Raw genomic sequence first — 13464 nt, forward strand, 5'->3', positions numbered from 1 at the left:
GTTTATTCAGGTTCTCGAGATCTCTTCCACTCTACTCTCTTCTTCATCTTTCTCCTCTTCATCTTCCTCCCCGAATGCTCCTACCAGCCTTAATAAAGCATCTCAAGCCCCAATGCGAAGCTGCCACGTGGAGCTTTCTCATAGGGTGTTAGAAAACCACGCACCAACTCTCCCAATTAAGGAGTTGTTTGTCACAAACCACAGTCGAGCCAGCGCCATCTTGTAATGGCGACCGCAGTCCGCAGAAACGGCTCACTACAGTGAATAACATTTATTGATTTCTGTATATTGAACCATCCTTGCATCCCAGGGATGAATCCTACTTGATCATGGTGCACAATTTTTTTGATGTGTTTTTGTATTCGATTTGCCAGAATTTTATTGAGGATTTTTGCATCTAGGTTCATTAGAGATATTGGTCTGTAGTTTTCTTTCTTTGAGGTGTCTTTGTCTGGTTTCGGAATCAGGGTGATGTTGGCCTCATAGAATGAATTTGGAAGAGCCCCCTCTTTTTCTATTTCCTGAAATAACTTGAAAAGTATTGGTATTAATTCTTCTTTAAAGGTTTTGTAAAACTCCGCTGTATACCCATCCGGTCCTGGGCTTTTCTTGGTTGGTAGTCTTTTGATTGCTTCTTCAATTTCATCCATTGATATTGGTCTGTTCAAATTGTGTGTATCCTCCTGACTCAGTCTGGGCAAATCATATGACTTAAGAAATTTATCGATGACTTCACTATCTTCTATTTTATTGGAATATAGGTTTTCAAAATAATTTCTAATTGTCTTCTGTATTTCTGTAGCATCTGTAGTGATATTGCCTTTTTCATCCTGTATGTTAGTAATTTGAGTTCTCTCTCCTCTTCGTTAGCATGGCTAAAGGTCTGTCGATCTTATTTATTATTTCGAAGAACCAACTTTTAGTTTTGTTAATTTTTTCAATAGGTTCTTTTGTTTCAATTTCATTGATTTCCACTCTGATTTTAATTATTTCTTGCCTTCTGCTACATTTGCTGTTGTTTTGCTCTTCCTTTTCTAGGGCTTTGAGATGAAGTGTGAGCTCATTTATTTGTTGGTTTTTTTCTTTTTTTGAGGAATGACCTCCAGGCAATGAATTTCCCTCTTAAAACTGCTTTCATTGTGTCCCATAGATTCCGATATGTTGTGTCTCTATTTTCATTTATCTCTAAGAATTTTTTTATTTCCTCCTTTATGTCTTCTGTAACCCGTTGGATCATTCAGTAACATATTGTTCATTTTCCATGGGATGTAGGATTTTTCCTTCCTTCTTTTATCATTGATTTCCAGTTTCATTCCATTATGATCAGATAAAATGCATGGTATTATCTCCACCCCTTTATATTTACTGAGGGTTGCCCTATGGCATAATATATGGTCTATTTTTGAGAAGGATCCATGTGCTGCTGAGAATAAGGTATATCCATTTGATGATGGTTGATATATTCTATATATGTCAGTTAAGTCTAGGTTATTGATTGTGGTATTGAGTTCTATAGTTTCTTTATTCAACTTTTGTTTGGAGGATCTGTCCAATGGTGAGAGAGGTGTGTTGAAGTCACCCATAATTATTGTGTTGTGGTCTATTTGATTCTTGAACTTGAGGAGAATTTGTTTTATGAATGTCGCAGCACCATTATTTGGTGCATAAATATTGATAATTGTTATGTCTTGTTGGTGAATGGTTCCTTTTAACAGTATATAATGTCCTTCCTTATCCCTTTTGGTTAACTTAGTCTTGAAGTCGATTTTATTCGATATGAGGATGGCCACCCCTGCTTGCTTACGAGGACCATGTGCGTGGTATATTTTTTCCCAACCTTTCACCTTCAGCCTGTGTATGTCTTTTCCAATCAGTTGTGTCTCCTGGAGGCAGCATATTGTTGGATTTGTTTTTTTAATCCATGATACCAGCCTATGTCGCTTTATTGGAGAGTTTAAGCCATTAACATTTAGAGTTACTATTGATATATGGTTTGTACTTCCAGCCATGTTTTGATTATTTATCCTTTTTTTTTTTTTAATTTAGTTTGTTTCTCCATGATTATCTTTCCCCCTACCCTCTGTCTTTACCGAGGCACTTTCCACTGATGGTTTTGGTTATTGTTTTTCATTTCTTCCTCGTGTAGTGTTTTGCTCAAGATGCTCTCCAATGCTGGTTTTCTGGCTGCAAATTCTTTTAGCTTTTGTTTATCATGAAAGATTTTTATTTCGTTGTCATACCTGAAGCTGAATTTTGCTGGATACAGAATTCTTGGTTGGCATTCATTGTCTTTCAGTGTTTGAAATACATTGTTCCATGACCTTCTTGCTTTCAGTGTCTGTGATGAAAAATCCGTTGTTAACCTTATTGGTTTACCCCTGAATGTAATCTTCCTCCTTTCTCTTGTAGCTTTTAATATTTTCTCTTTGTTCTGTATATTGGATACCTTCATAACAATGTGTCTTGGCGTTGGTCTACTGTGATTTTGTGTGCTCCGTGTCCTGTATGCATCTATAATTTGTATATCTGTTTCTTTTTTTATTTCTGGAAAGTTTTCTGTAATTATTTCATTCAGCAGGTTACTCATTCCCTTGGTTTGAATCTCTGTACCTTCTTCTATCCCGATGACTCGTAAGTTTGGTTTTTTTATGTTATCCCGTATCTCTTGGATGTTTTTCTCGTGATTTTTTACCAGCCTTTCTGAGTTGGCTAGACTCTTTTCAAGATGATATATTTTGTCTTCATTATCTGATGTTCTGGCTTCTACTTGCTCCACTCTGTTAGTGATACTCTCAATTGAGTTTTTAATTTGGTTTATCGTTTCCTTCATTTCTAGAATTATTGTTTGATTTTTTTTTATAATCTCTTTCTCCTGATAAAGATGCTTAACTTCTTCTTTTATCTGTTTATGTAATTCATTCTCAATGTGTTGTTTCGCTGCTTGAATTTGCTGTCTTGTATCCTCTTTAAGGTTCCATTCCATCTGTCTAAGGTGTTCCTTGGGTTCTTTATATGACCATTTTTCTGATGACTCTAGGTCCTCCTGAATATTTAGGCTGTCCTGCATTGTTTGTACTCCTTTTCTTCCTTGCTTTTCCATGCTGCTCATGTTACTTCTTGTTCTGTTTGACTGTTGAGTTACTGTTTACTCCTATAAATTTTTTGATGCTTGGGGGGAAAGGTATTAGAAGGGAAGGGAAGAAGTCACTAAAGAGAATGAGAGTAAGCAGTAGAATTCAAGGAAGGGGGAGTAAGAAAATTGAAAAGAAATGAAAAGACAAAAGAAGAAAAAAATAGGAAATAAAAAAAGAAAAGAAATTTTTTAAAAAATAATAGTAATAAAAAAATTAAAGTTAAAATTAGAAGGAAACAAAATTAAAAAAAAATTTTAAAAACATCAAGAAAGAAAAATGAAAATGAAAAAAAAAACCCAAATCAAAAAAGAAGAAAAAAAACCCTAATAAATGCAGATTTATAGTTTGATTAACTTCTCTTCCAGTAGGTGGAGCTGTGCCCACCAGGCCAAGCTTCTCCTGTCAAACGCGGGAACCAATCACTGTGCAGCAATTCCTTTTCCTAGACTGGGCGAGTCTGCAATCCTGAGTGCCTAGGGCCTCCTCTTGTGTCTAGTCACTTCCCCACTTTTCCTCTAGCCAGGCCCCTCTCACCGGTGAGGCTCACCACAATACTGGCTACACGCCAGGTCTGCTGCTCCTGGGAGCCCTGTTTTCATGAATGACTGGGCACCCTCTCCCTGTTTGCCATTCCCTCAGACCCTAAGTTTGTAGAGCTTGGGGCTGAGAATCCTCAGCGAATCTTACTTGCCCTCTGGTAGCCACGCCCTCGGTAGCTGGTGCAAGAGACCTCAGTTGTCAGCACTGGTGGGAGCGGTAGCCGGGAGTTCCGCGCCGCGGGTCCTGCGCCACTTCTGATTGCCTCGGTCTGGCTATCGCGCTCACGGGAGAGCTGGGAGGGGCCCTTAAGGTTTCCCCGATGTGTGGAGAGGGAAGGCTAGGGAATTACACACCTGTAGCCGCAGGTTTCAATGAAGTTATCTCCTCTGCCGCAGTCTTGTGACGTCAGTTCTGTGCCATGGTGGTATCTCTTGCAAATGGCGACAGTTCGTTTCCCTTTGCTGGGTGACCAATGCAACGGGTGGGTCCTTACTGTCTCTCCCAAGCCCCGTTTCAAACCTGTTGCCACTACCTATGAAGGCTCAGTTGGCATTTACCTCCGTAGGATCAGAAGGGCTGACCCGTTGTTTCAGCCGGATGGATTAGTGCTGAGTCACAGCTGTTTGTCTGTGGGAAGCAGGCGAACGGGAGCTTGAATTCAGCCGATCCGGGCTCAGTGTGTGTTCTGAGAGGCCCAGACTGTTCACCCCAGATCCACGTCAGCTTAGCATTGCCTAGTGATCCTGAGCAAACAGAATTTAGACTGTTTACGACTTCCTATGCCCGCACAGCTGAAGAGGTCAGAGACTTGGTCTCTCCGCGCCCGCTACCATGTTGGATCCCCAGTTTTGATTTTTATATGTAATGTTACAGAAAGATGAACATTCTGAATGGTGATCAATTAGGTGCAAATTTGGACCTCCCATTTTCATTGCCATCATTTTTTTTTTAGTCATTTTGTTTTTATTCACTAATTTGAGTTCTGTTTGATATTTGTTAAGATAATAAATGTTATCGTGAGCATTACATATTCTGACTTTGTGCTGACTATCTGAACTGGAAATATAATGGTTTGAGACCATTTCACGATAAATATGAAATCTATTTAATGACTTTAAGGTACGGAATAAACCCATAGCTCTTAATTTCTTTTAAAATTCAAACAAAACAGTTTGAACTTTTTTCTCTTAAAGATTGGTTGTGATCGTAGCCAAAGCCTCGTGGACATTTGTAGAGAGAAGCAGCTTCAGGCCTTTGTCTGTGATGCGTTGGCTATTCCAGTTCGCAGTGGGTCTTGTGATGCCTGCATCTCCATTGCTGTTATTCACCATTTTTCAACAGAAGTAAGTATTTTAAAAAATATGTTTTTCTTTCTCCAAGTTTTTTGTCAGTAAGTGGCAGCAAAAGTTCATTAACTTATTGATGTTGGACCGTATTTTAGCTTCTCATCTTTTTCCACTACATGATCCATTCTCATTGAAGAGAGCATGTGTGACAAAGATAAGGCTACATCGGAGTTCTGGTTACTTAAACAGAGGCCTAATGGGACTCTATGCTACTATTGCTGTATATTATAGCCTTTTTCTACCCAGGTCGCCATTCATTTCTAAATGCCTTCCTTCAGACCCACAGAGTCCCAGAATTTTAATTGGAAAAGACTTTGAGACTAGGCTTCATGAGTTTATATCACTCCTCAGATTCTGAGTCTCTTCTCTCTCTTTCCCACTTGCTTTCTCAACCCACACCATTCTTCAGAACTCTGTAGTAGTATGTTAACTCTTAAAATGTTTTTAATTTTTCACTTTTACATTGTAGGTGAGATTAAGATTTGTACAACCTTTATGGAAATCAATATGGAGGTTCCTCAAAAGAAGTAGCAGTTCATCACATTAGGAATAGAACCACCATATGACCCAATTATACTACTCCTTGGTATTTATCTTAAAGAGTTAAGGTCATTATATTATAGTGACATATGGGTACCCATGTTTATAGCAGCACAATTCACAATAGGCAAATTATGGAGCCAGCCCTGGTGTCCATCAGTGGATGAATGGATAAAGAAAATGTGGTATACGTACACATTAGAGTTTTGTTCAGCCATAAAGAAGATTGAAACTATGTCATTTGCAGGAAAATGGATGGAACTTGAGAACATTATGTTAAGCAAAATAAGCTAAGTTCTGAAAGTCCAGGGTCATATGTTTTCTGATATGTGGAACCTAGAGAGAAAAAAGGAAAAGAGTGTTGGGGAGGGGGATATCAGGAAAATCAAAGAGAGATAGTAGCATAGAGGAAAGTGATCAGGAGGAGAGAGGAAGAGTAAGAAGGGGAAATCCTGAGAAATTATATTGTCCAAATCCTATTGTTATGTCATGTGTGTGCCTGTACAAATATGTTAACACTGAGTCCCACTATCATGCACCAATAAAAATATGGCTAAAAATGTTTTAAAAAGTAAAAATATTACAAACAAACAAAATCTTCTTAAGTTTTAAATAAATGAATTTAATATTTTATGTTTTACTTAAAGGGAAAAAAAAGCTTATTTTTTTTTGTATATTTTGAAAGCATTAGTAGTTCCTCCCCTGATGTAAACAAGAACCATATAGCTTGCATTATGGGTGTCTGGCAGATTCAGTAGACCTTATGTCCTTGCCTGATTTCAAAACAAATCAGAAGAACCTCTATGACATTTGTCTCTTCAGTTGTTAGCTCTTTATTTTTTAGTAGTATCTGGGAGATTCTGCTGGACTGCAGCAGACAGAGTAAGGGGACTATCTTAAAAGCCTTCAGTACTTAGAAGAATTACTACAAACAGAGAAAGGCTTGTAAACAGCTGCTATACCTGTGAATTTAAAAATCCCCTTCATTTGGAAGAAATGTTTGGCACACTTTAGTTCCTTCAGCCACAGCTTATTCTATGAAAGAGGACTATCTTTAAAGTATGAAAGAAAGTAAAATACACAGACAATATCTGTATCCATTTTTTTGCAATTGCATGTATATGTTGGACCTTTCCCCTATCTCCTTAGAAATTTGTCATATTCACCTTTCTCTCCATATTTCTTGTTATCTATTTAAAATTCATTCATTGACCATGTAAAAAAGATCAAGTTGGATCAAAGCCCTATAAGAGCCCAAACTATAAAACTCTAAGAAGAAAACATGGAAGAAAATATAGGAGAAAAGCTCTGTGATATTGAGTTTAGTAATGATTTCTTGGTTATGGTTCTAAGAACATGGGCAACAAGTGAAAAAAATAGAGAAATTGGACTTTGTCAAAATTAAAACTTATGTGCATCAAACAACACTTACAACACTTATCAAGAGAGAGAAGATGCATCCCATGGAATGGAAAATAATATTTACAAATCGTGTCTGATAGGGAATTAATATCTAAAATATATGCAGAACTCCTAAAATGTGATAACAAAGCAACAAACAACCCAATAAAAAAAGATGAAGGATTTAAATAGGTACTTTAAAAATAAGAATACAAATGGCCAATAAGCACATGGAAAAGTACTCAACATCATGAATCATTAGGAAAGTGCAAATCAAAACTACAGTGAAGTAGCAGTTCACACACATTAGGATAGCTATTACCAGAAATATAGAGAATAACATCCTTAGCAAGGATGTGGAGAAATTAGAGCCCTTCTGCATTGCTGGATAGTGTAGCCACTGGGGAAAACATTGTGGCAGTTCCTCAGAAAATTAAACATAGAAATACCATATGATCCAACAAATCTACTTCTAGATATATAGCCCTTCCCCCCAAAACTGAAAGCATATAGACTTGCAATATTTGTACACCCATGTTCATAGAGCCATTATTCACTATATCCAAAATGTGGAAATAGCTCAGACGTCCATTGATGGATGACTGTGTGAACAAAATGTAAACTATATACATATAGTGGAATATTGAATATTATTCAGATTGAAAAGGGAAGGAAATTCTGATACATGCTACAATGTAACTGAACCTTGAGGACATTACACTAAGTGAAATAAGCCAGACAGAAATGGAAAAATATTTTGAAGTACTTACATGCAGAACCTAGAAAAGTTAAATTCATAGAGACAGAAAATACTACAATGATTCTCAGATGCTGGGGAAGTTAGAATGGGAGTTATTATTTAACCTTGTACAGAGTTTCAGTTTGGTTTGAGTTTCAGTTTGGTGATGGACAGTGATGATGGTTATATAACAGTATGAGTGTAATTAACATCACTAATTTGTGAACACTTAAAATGATTAAAATGGCAAATTTTATATCATGTGTTTTTTACCACGATAAAAACTAATTCATTGAAAATTAGTTGTATGCTGGTATTAAACAAGTGGCTGGGAATACAAATGGTGAAGCCCAAGTCCCTGCATTCATAGAGTTCATATTTGAGTGGAGGAGGTAACATTGATTTATGTGTTGGTTGGTTTGGATTTTATGTTGCTGATTGAGTGCCATAGTAGTGATTTTGATTTTTAGAGACATTGAAAGATCTTACAAATGGGAGTGCCTTGATCAGATATATGCCATACAAGGATCATTCTTAGACACTGTGGAGGGTGGTTTAAGATAGGAGGCAAGACTGACTATAGAAAGGCTATTTTGACAGTCCAAGTATCTGGAGACAATAAGGTAAGAGCATTGAAGTTTTAGTAGAAGAATTCTACTGCCCTCTACTTCATTCCTTTACCACTTTAGTTTTCATTCCTGCCTGATCCCAGTATATGTCATTTTTAATCCACTTACATTCTGATATCAGCATTCTCCTCCCTAATGTAACTACTTCTACCATTTTGTATTCTTTTTACCTTCTGAATACTTAGGTCTCTGAATACTTAGGTTGCCCATCTGTAAAATAAGATGACAATAGCCTATCTCATAAGGTTGTTGTCAGAATAAATGAAACAATGCATAAATTCCTATCTTAGTGTCTTGTATGTTGTAAGAGCTCAGTAAATGTTATTGTTTTATTTTATATTCAATAAAATGATCTCATCTTAGATTTTTCAGCTTGATTTCACAATATTTCCCAACTCCTAGACCCACCCTGGAAAAATTCTCAAGTTTTCTTCTATTAACTCTATAAATTACTCATGCTAAAGGTGCTTCCTCCTCTTTTAACATATAATCTGAGGTTATTTCTTGGGCTTTTGGGCCATTATGAATAACCCATTGCATGTTAGAATTGTGTGTCACTTTGACAATTTGACATTATCTGAGGCTAAGGAACCAGTAAGATCAATTTCTTTTTATCAAAGAGCACACACACACATATATATATAAACATTTCTAATCTCAGTTCTTTTGTTTGCTAGCCTTATAACCTTAATGCAGTTTATTATTATATTTTTCCTCCTCTGTAAGTTTGCTGGTTAGATGCTATTTTTTCAGTGGTTGACATAGGCATTGTAGTATGTATCCATGACTTTATTGTCTACCTTCAGTTGGTGTGTTTACCCTTCCTAACATTGTGAGACTCTGATTAACTAAGGTTTTAGAGGGTTTAGATTTCTATTTCTTGAAGAATCCTTATTTTTTTTTAAGTATAGGTATATTGATGACAGATTTTCTCACGTTTTGCAAATATGAAATCTTTATATTTTGTCTTTATTTTAAAAAAGATTATAACTAGGCTTGAATTCTAGAATGATAATATTTCTATATTTTCCATCCCTGTGTTTTAACCTGGGAAATTTGTTCTAGTCTGAATTCTAATTGAATAATTCTTTGTTGCAGTGTATCTAATTTGCTGTTAAATAATCTATTGCTTTTTTCTGTTATAGAATTTTTGTCTGACTTCTTAATATATTTAATGTATTTTATGTCTTTACTGAAGTTCCTTCTTTCTATTTTCATGAATGTATTAACCACAGTAATTTTGAAGTCTTTGGGGGGTTTACTTCTGTGGTCTTCTTTTGCTCTGATTTTCAGTCATTTGGTCATGATTGATTTTAACATACCTCATAATTTTGTATTGGATGATGGACATTTTGTATTAAAAGATTTGGATATTTTATCTTTCTCCAAAAAGGATTAAATTATGGCAAGCTGATAAATATAAGCAGATCACTTTAATTCTGTAAAGGATTGGTTTTATGCTTCATGAGAACTGATTTATACCCTTTTTTCCCCCCTCTCCCTTTCTAGAATATGGCCCTTCTTGGTCTCAAGCAAAAGCCTGGGTTATATTCCAAGATCATTACCCTATGGTGGACTGTGAAATCCATTGACTTTCTCTCTAGCCTTGTTTGGCTACTTAAATTCTGTCTAGCTTTTAAATTTCCTAGCTGCCTTTCTGCTGTGTTCTTAGAATTTCACTCAGTGCTCATGCAACTTAGGAATCCGCAAGTCCTCCTAGAGGAGTTTGCATATAGATTTTCAGAATCACTTCCTAGCAGTTCTTTTACCTATGATTCTGTCTCCCAATTCTCAGCTGCTTTAATTTCCCTATATTCCAAGCCTTATTTCCTCAGGCCAGTGAGATTTCTGCTTCCTGCTTATATTTTATTCTCCCACCCTGTGAATTATCAAATTCTCTGAGGGATTATAGCCTGTCAGATCCACCTTCCAGAGTTGATCTCCAGTGCCTTTAAGTAGCTGTTTTATGTGTAGATGAGCATCCCTAATCTAAAAATCAGAAATGCTCCAAAACTTGAAATGTTTGAACACTAACTTGATGCCACTCCACACCCGACTTCACATGATGGGTTGCTGACATGATACAAGGCACATTAAAAGTATCATATAAAATTGCCTTCAGGCTATATGTATAAAGACTATATGAAACCTAAATGAATTTCGTATTTAGGCTTGGGTTTCATCCTCAAGACACTTCATTATATGTATGAAAATATTTCAGAATCCAAAAATCTGGTCCCAAGCGTTTCAGATAGGAGCTAATCAACCTGTATTTCATCCAGGCTTTGTGATTATTTTCAGTGGGAGAATTAATACAAACTATTTCATCAAGACTGTAAGTTGAAGTCTCTATAATCTATCTTGGGCGATATTTTGTAAATATAAATGTAATGATTCCCCTAAAAGTGCCTCATATTACCACTTGTAACTCTAAATCTGTTGTTTCCATGTGTCCTAGCCAGCCAATTAAGGAAAGTCATGGGGGAAATTAATAAAAGGCACAGAACAGAATGCCCCTTCCTTTTTATCTTTTTTGTGTTTATATAAAACATTTTGTTAGATTTTCTTACTGATAATTGTAGTTGAAAACAGGCCTACAGTTAGTTTTATTTTACATTTTCACTCTATGTCTCCTCCAGGTTCTTAAATGGCAATGTGTGCATGTATGTGTGTGTGTGTGTTTTTTTTTTTTTTTTTTTTTTAGGAGCGTAGAGTGGCAGCTCTCCAAGAACTTGTTCGACTCTTGAGACCTGGAGGGAAGGCACTCATTTATGTCTGGGCAATGGAACAAGAATATAATAACCAGAAGTCCAAATATCTTAAAGAAAACAGAATTAGCCAAGGAAAGAAAGAGATCAGTGATACATCTATGCAAGGGCAGCTTGTGGAGCAAATGCCTGATGCGAACAGTCAAGACTCAGCAGCTTCTGTCCCCTCCATTCAGGAGGGAGGATGCAATTCAAGGAAAGTCACTAATTCTGAGCTGCCTATTCACACCAACAGGACTACTTTTCATTCTCAAGATGTACTGGTTCCCTGGCATCTTAAAGGAAACCTTGGTAAAGACAAACCTGTTGAGCCATTTGGTCCAATAAGATCTCATGACCCAGGTTCTGTGTTTCATCGATACTATCATGTGTTCTGTGATGGAGAATTGGAAGCTGCCTGCCAGACTTTGAGTAATGTCAGCATTCTGCAAAGCTACTATGATCAAGGAAACTGGTGTGTGATTCTTCAAAAGATCTGAATATTTATGTGAACATATTTTATGTAGAGAATAAACTTTAGAAAAAAGACTAAATTAATTGTCCTTTTAATTAAAGAGAAAACTTGTGGTGAAGTACCAAAGGAGAAATCCTGAGAGAAATTTGGAAATAGAGATTGCTTAGGAAACATTTGATCTGCTACTTTGACTTCATAAATGTAGGCTCTTCCTACATCCCTACTCAGGATGGTGTTTAAAAGTGATCCAAGTAATTTGCAAAGTATTTGAGATTCTCATGTAAGAGTACAGCATTTTGAAGATGATATTTTATTATAAATTCATCAAAGAACCTGAATTATGTTGAATCTTATTAAAGTAATTATATAATATTTTAATAAAGAAACTATTCTTGGTCAATAGAAAATTATCTTAAGTTTTATCTACAGTTCTTTTTTTTAATTTGTTCTAATATACATGACGGTAGCACGCATTTTGACACATCATACATAAAATGGAGTATAACTTCTCATTTGTCTGCTTGTACATGATGTGGAATTATACAGGTGGTGTAATCATAAATGCACATAGGATAATGTCCAATTCATTCTACTATTTTTCTTTCCCTTCATTTGCCTCTGTCTAATCCAAAGTACCTCTATTCTTCCCTAACATCTCCCCTTATTATGAATTAGCATCTGCATTTCAGAGAAAACATTTGGCCTTTGGTTCTTTGGGATTGGCTTACTTCGCTTAGTATGATACTCTCCAGTTCCATCCATTTAGCAGCAAATGCCATATTTCACTTTTCTTTAAAGCTGAGTAATATTCCATTGTGTGTATACACTAAATTTTCTTTATTCATTTATCTGTTGAAGGGCACCTAAGCTGGTTCATTGTCTAGCTATTGTGAGTTGAGCTGCTATAAACATTGATGTGGCAGCGTCTCTGTAGTATGCATAGATTTGAAGTCCTTTGAGTTTAAGCCAAGAAGTGGGATAACTGGGTCAAATAGTGGTTCCATTCCAAGTTTTCTGAGGAATTTCCATAGTTGCGCCAATTTGCAGTCCCATCAGCAATGTATCAGTGTACCTTTTTTTCCACATCCTCGCCAACATTTATTTTTGCTTGCATTCTTGATAATTGCCATTCTGAATGGAGTGAGATGAAATCTTAGTAGTTTTGATTTGCATTTCTCTAATTGCTAGAGATAAGAACATTTTTTTTCATATGTTTGTCAATTTATTGTATTTCTTCTTCTGTGAAATGTCTCTGTTCAGTTCCTTAGCCCATTTATTAATTGGGTTGTTTGGGTTTTTTTGGTATTAAGTTTTTTGAGTTTTTTATATATCCTGGAGATTAGTGCTGTATCTGATATGCATGTGGTAAAAATTTGCTCCTATACTGTAGGCTCTTTTCACCTTAGTGATTGTTTTGCTGAGAAGAAGCTTTTTAGTTTGAATACATCCCATTTATTATTATTTTTATTTTATTTCTTGCACTTTAGAAATCTTGTTAAGGAAGTCAGGTCCTAATCTAACTTGGTGAAGATTTAGGCCTACTTTTTCTTCTATTAGGTGCAGGGTCTCTGGTCTTAATTCCTGGGTTCTTGATCTACTTTGAGTTGAGTTGAGAGATAGGGGTTTAGTTTCATTTTGTTGCATATGGATTTCCAGTTTTCCCAGCACCATTTGTTGAAGAGGCTGTCTTTCCTTCAATGTATGCCTTTGTCTAGTATGAGATAACTATATTTATATGGGTTTGTCCCTATGTCTTCTATTCTATACCTTTGGTCTGTGTGTCGGTTTTGGTGCCAATGCCCTGCTTTATTTATTTTTTTTTTTTGTTACAATAGCTCTGTAACATAATTTAAGGTCTTTTATTGTGATGCCTCCTATTGTACTTTTCTTGCTAAGGATTGCTTTGGCTATTC

General features: G+C 36.1%; 1 protein-coding gene across 3 annotated transcripts in view; it reads left to right on the forward strand.

Annotated features, from left to right (window-relative positions):
* Nucleotides 1-11961, forward strand: part of ALKBH8 (alkB homolog 8, tRNA methyltransferase) — a 64591-nt gene extending 52630 nt beyond the window's left edge. For all 3 annotated transcript variants that reach the window (XM_081279389.1, XM_081279388.1, XM_081279387.1), the window contains exons 11-12: nucleotides 4868-5017; nucleotides 11034-11961. In XM_081279389.1, the coding sequence (XP_081135515.1) occupies nucleotides 4868-5017; nucleotides 11034-11576 (693 nt within the window). In that variant the 3' untranslated portion in view covers nucleotides 11577-11961. The remainder of the gene's footprint in view (nucleotides 1-4867; nucleotides 5018-11033) is intronic.
* Nucleotides 11962-13464: the final 1503 nt, after the last annotated feature.

Source organism: Spermophilus citellus, assembly GCF_964194105.1.
Source record: "Spermophilus citellus genome assembly, chromosome: 2".
NCBI lineage: Eukaryota > Metazoa > Chordata > Mammalia > Rodentia > Sciuridae > Spermophilus > Spermophilus citellus.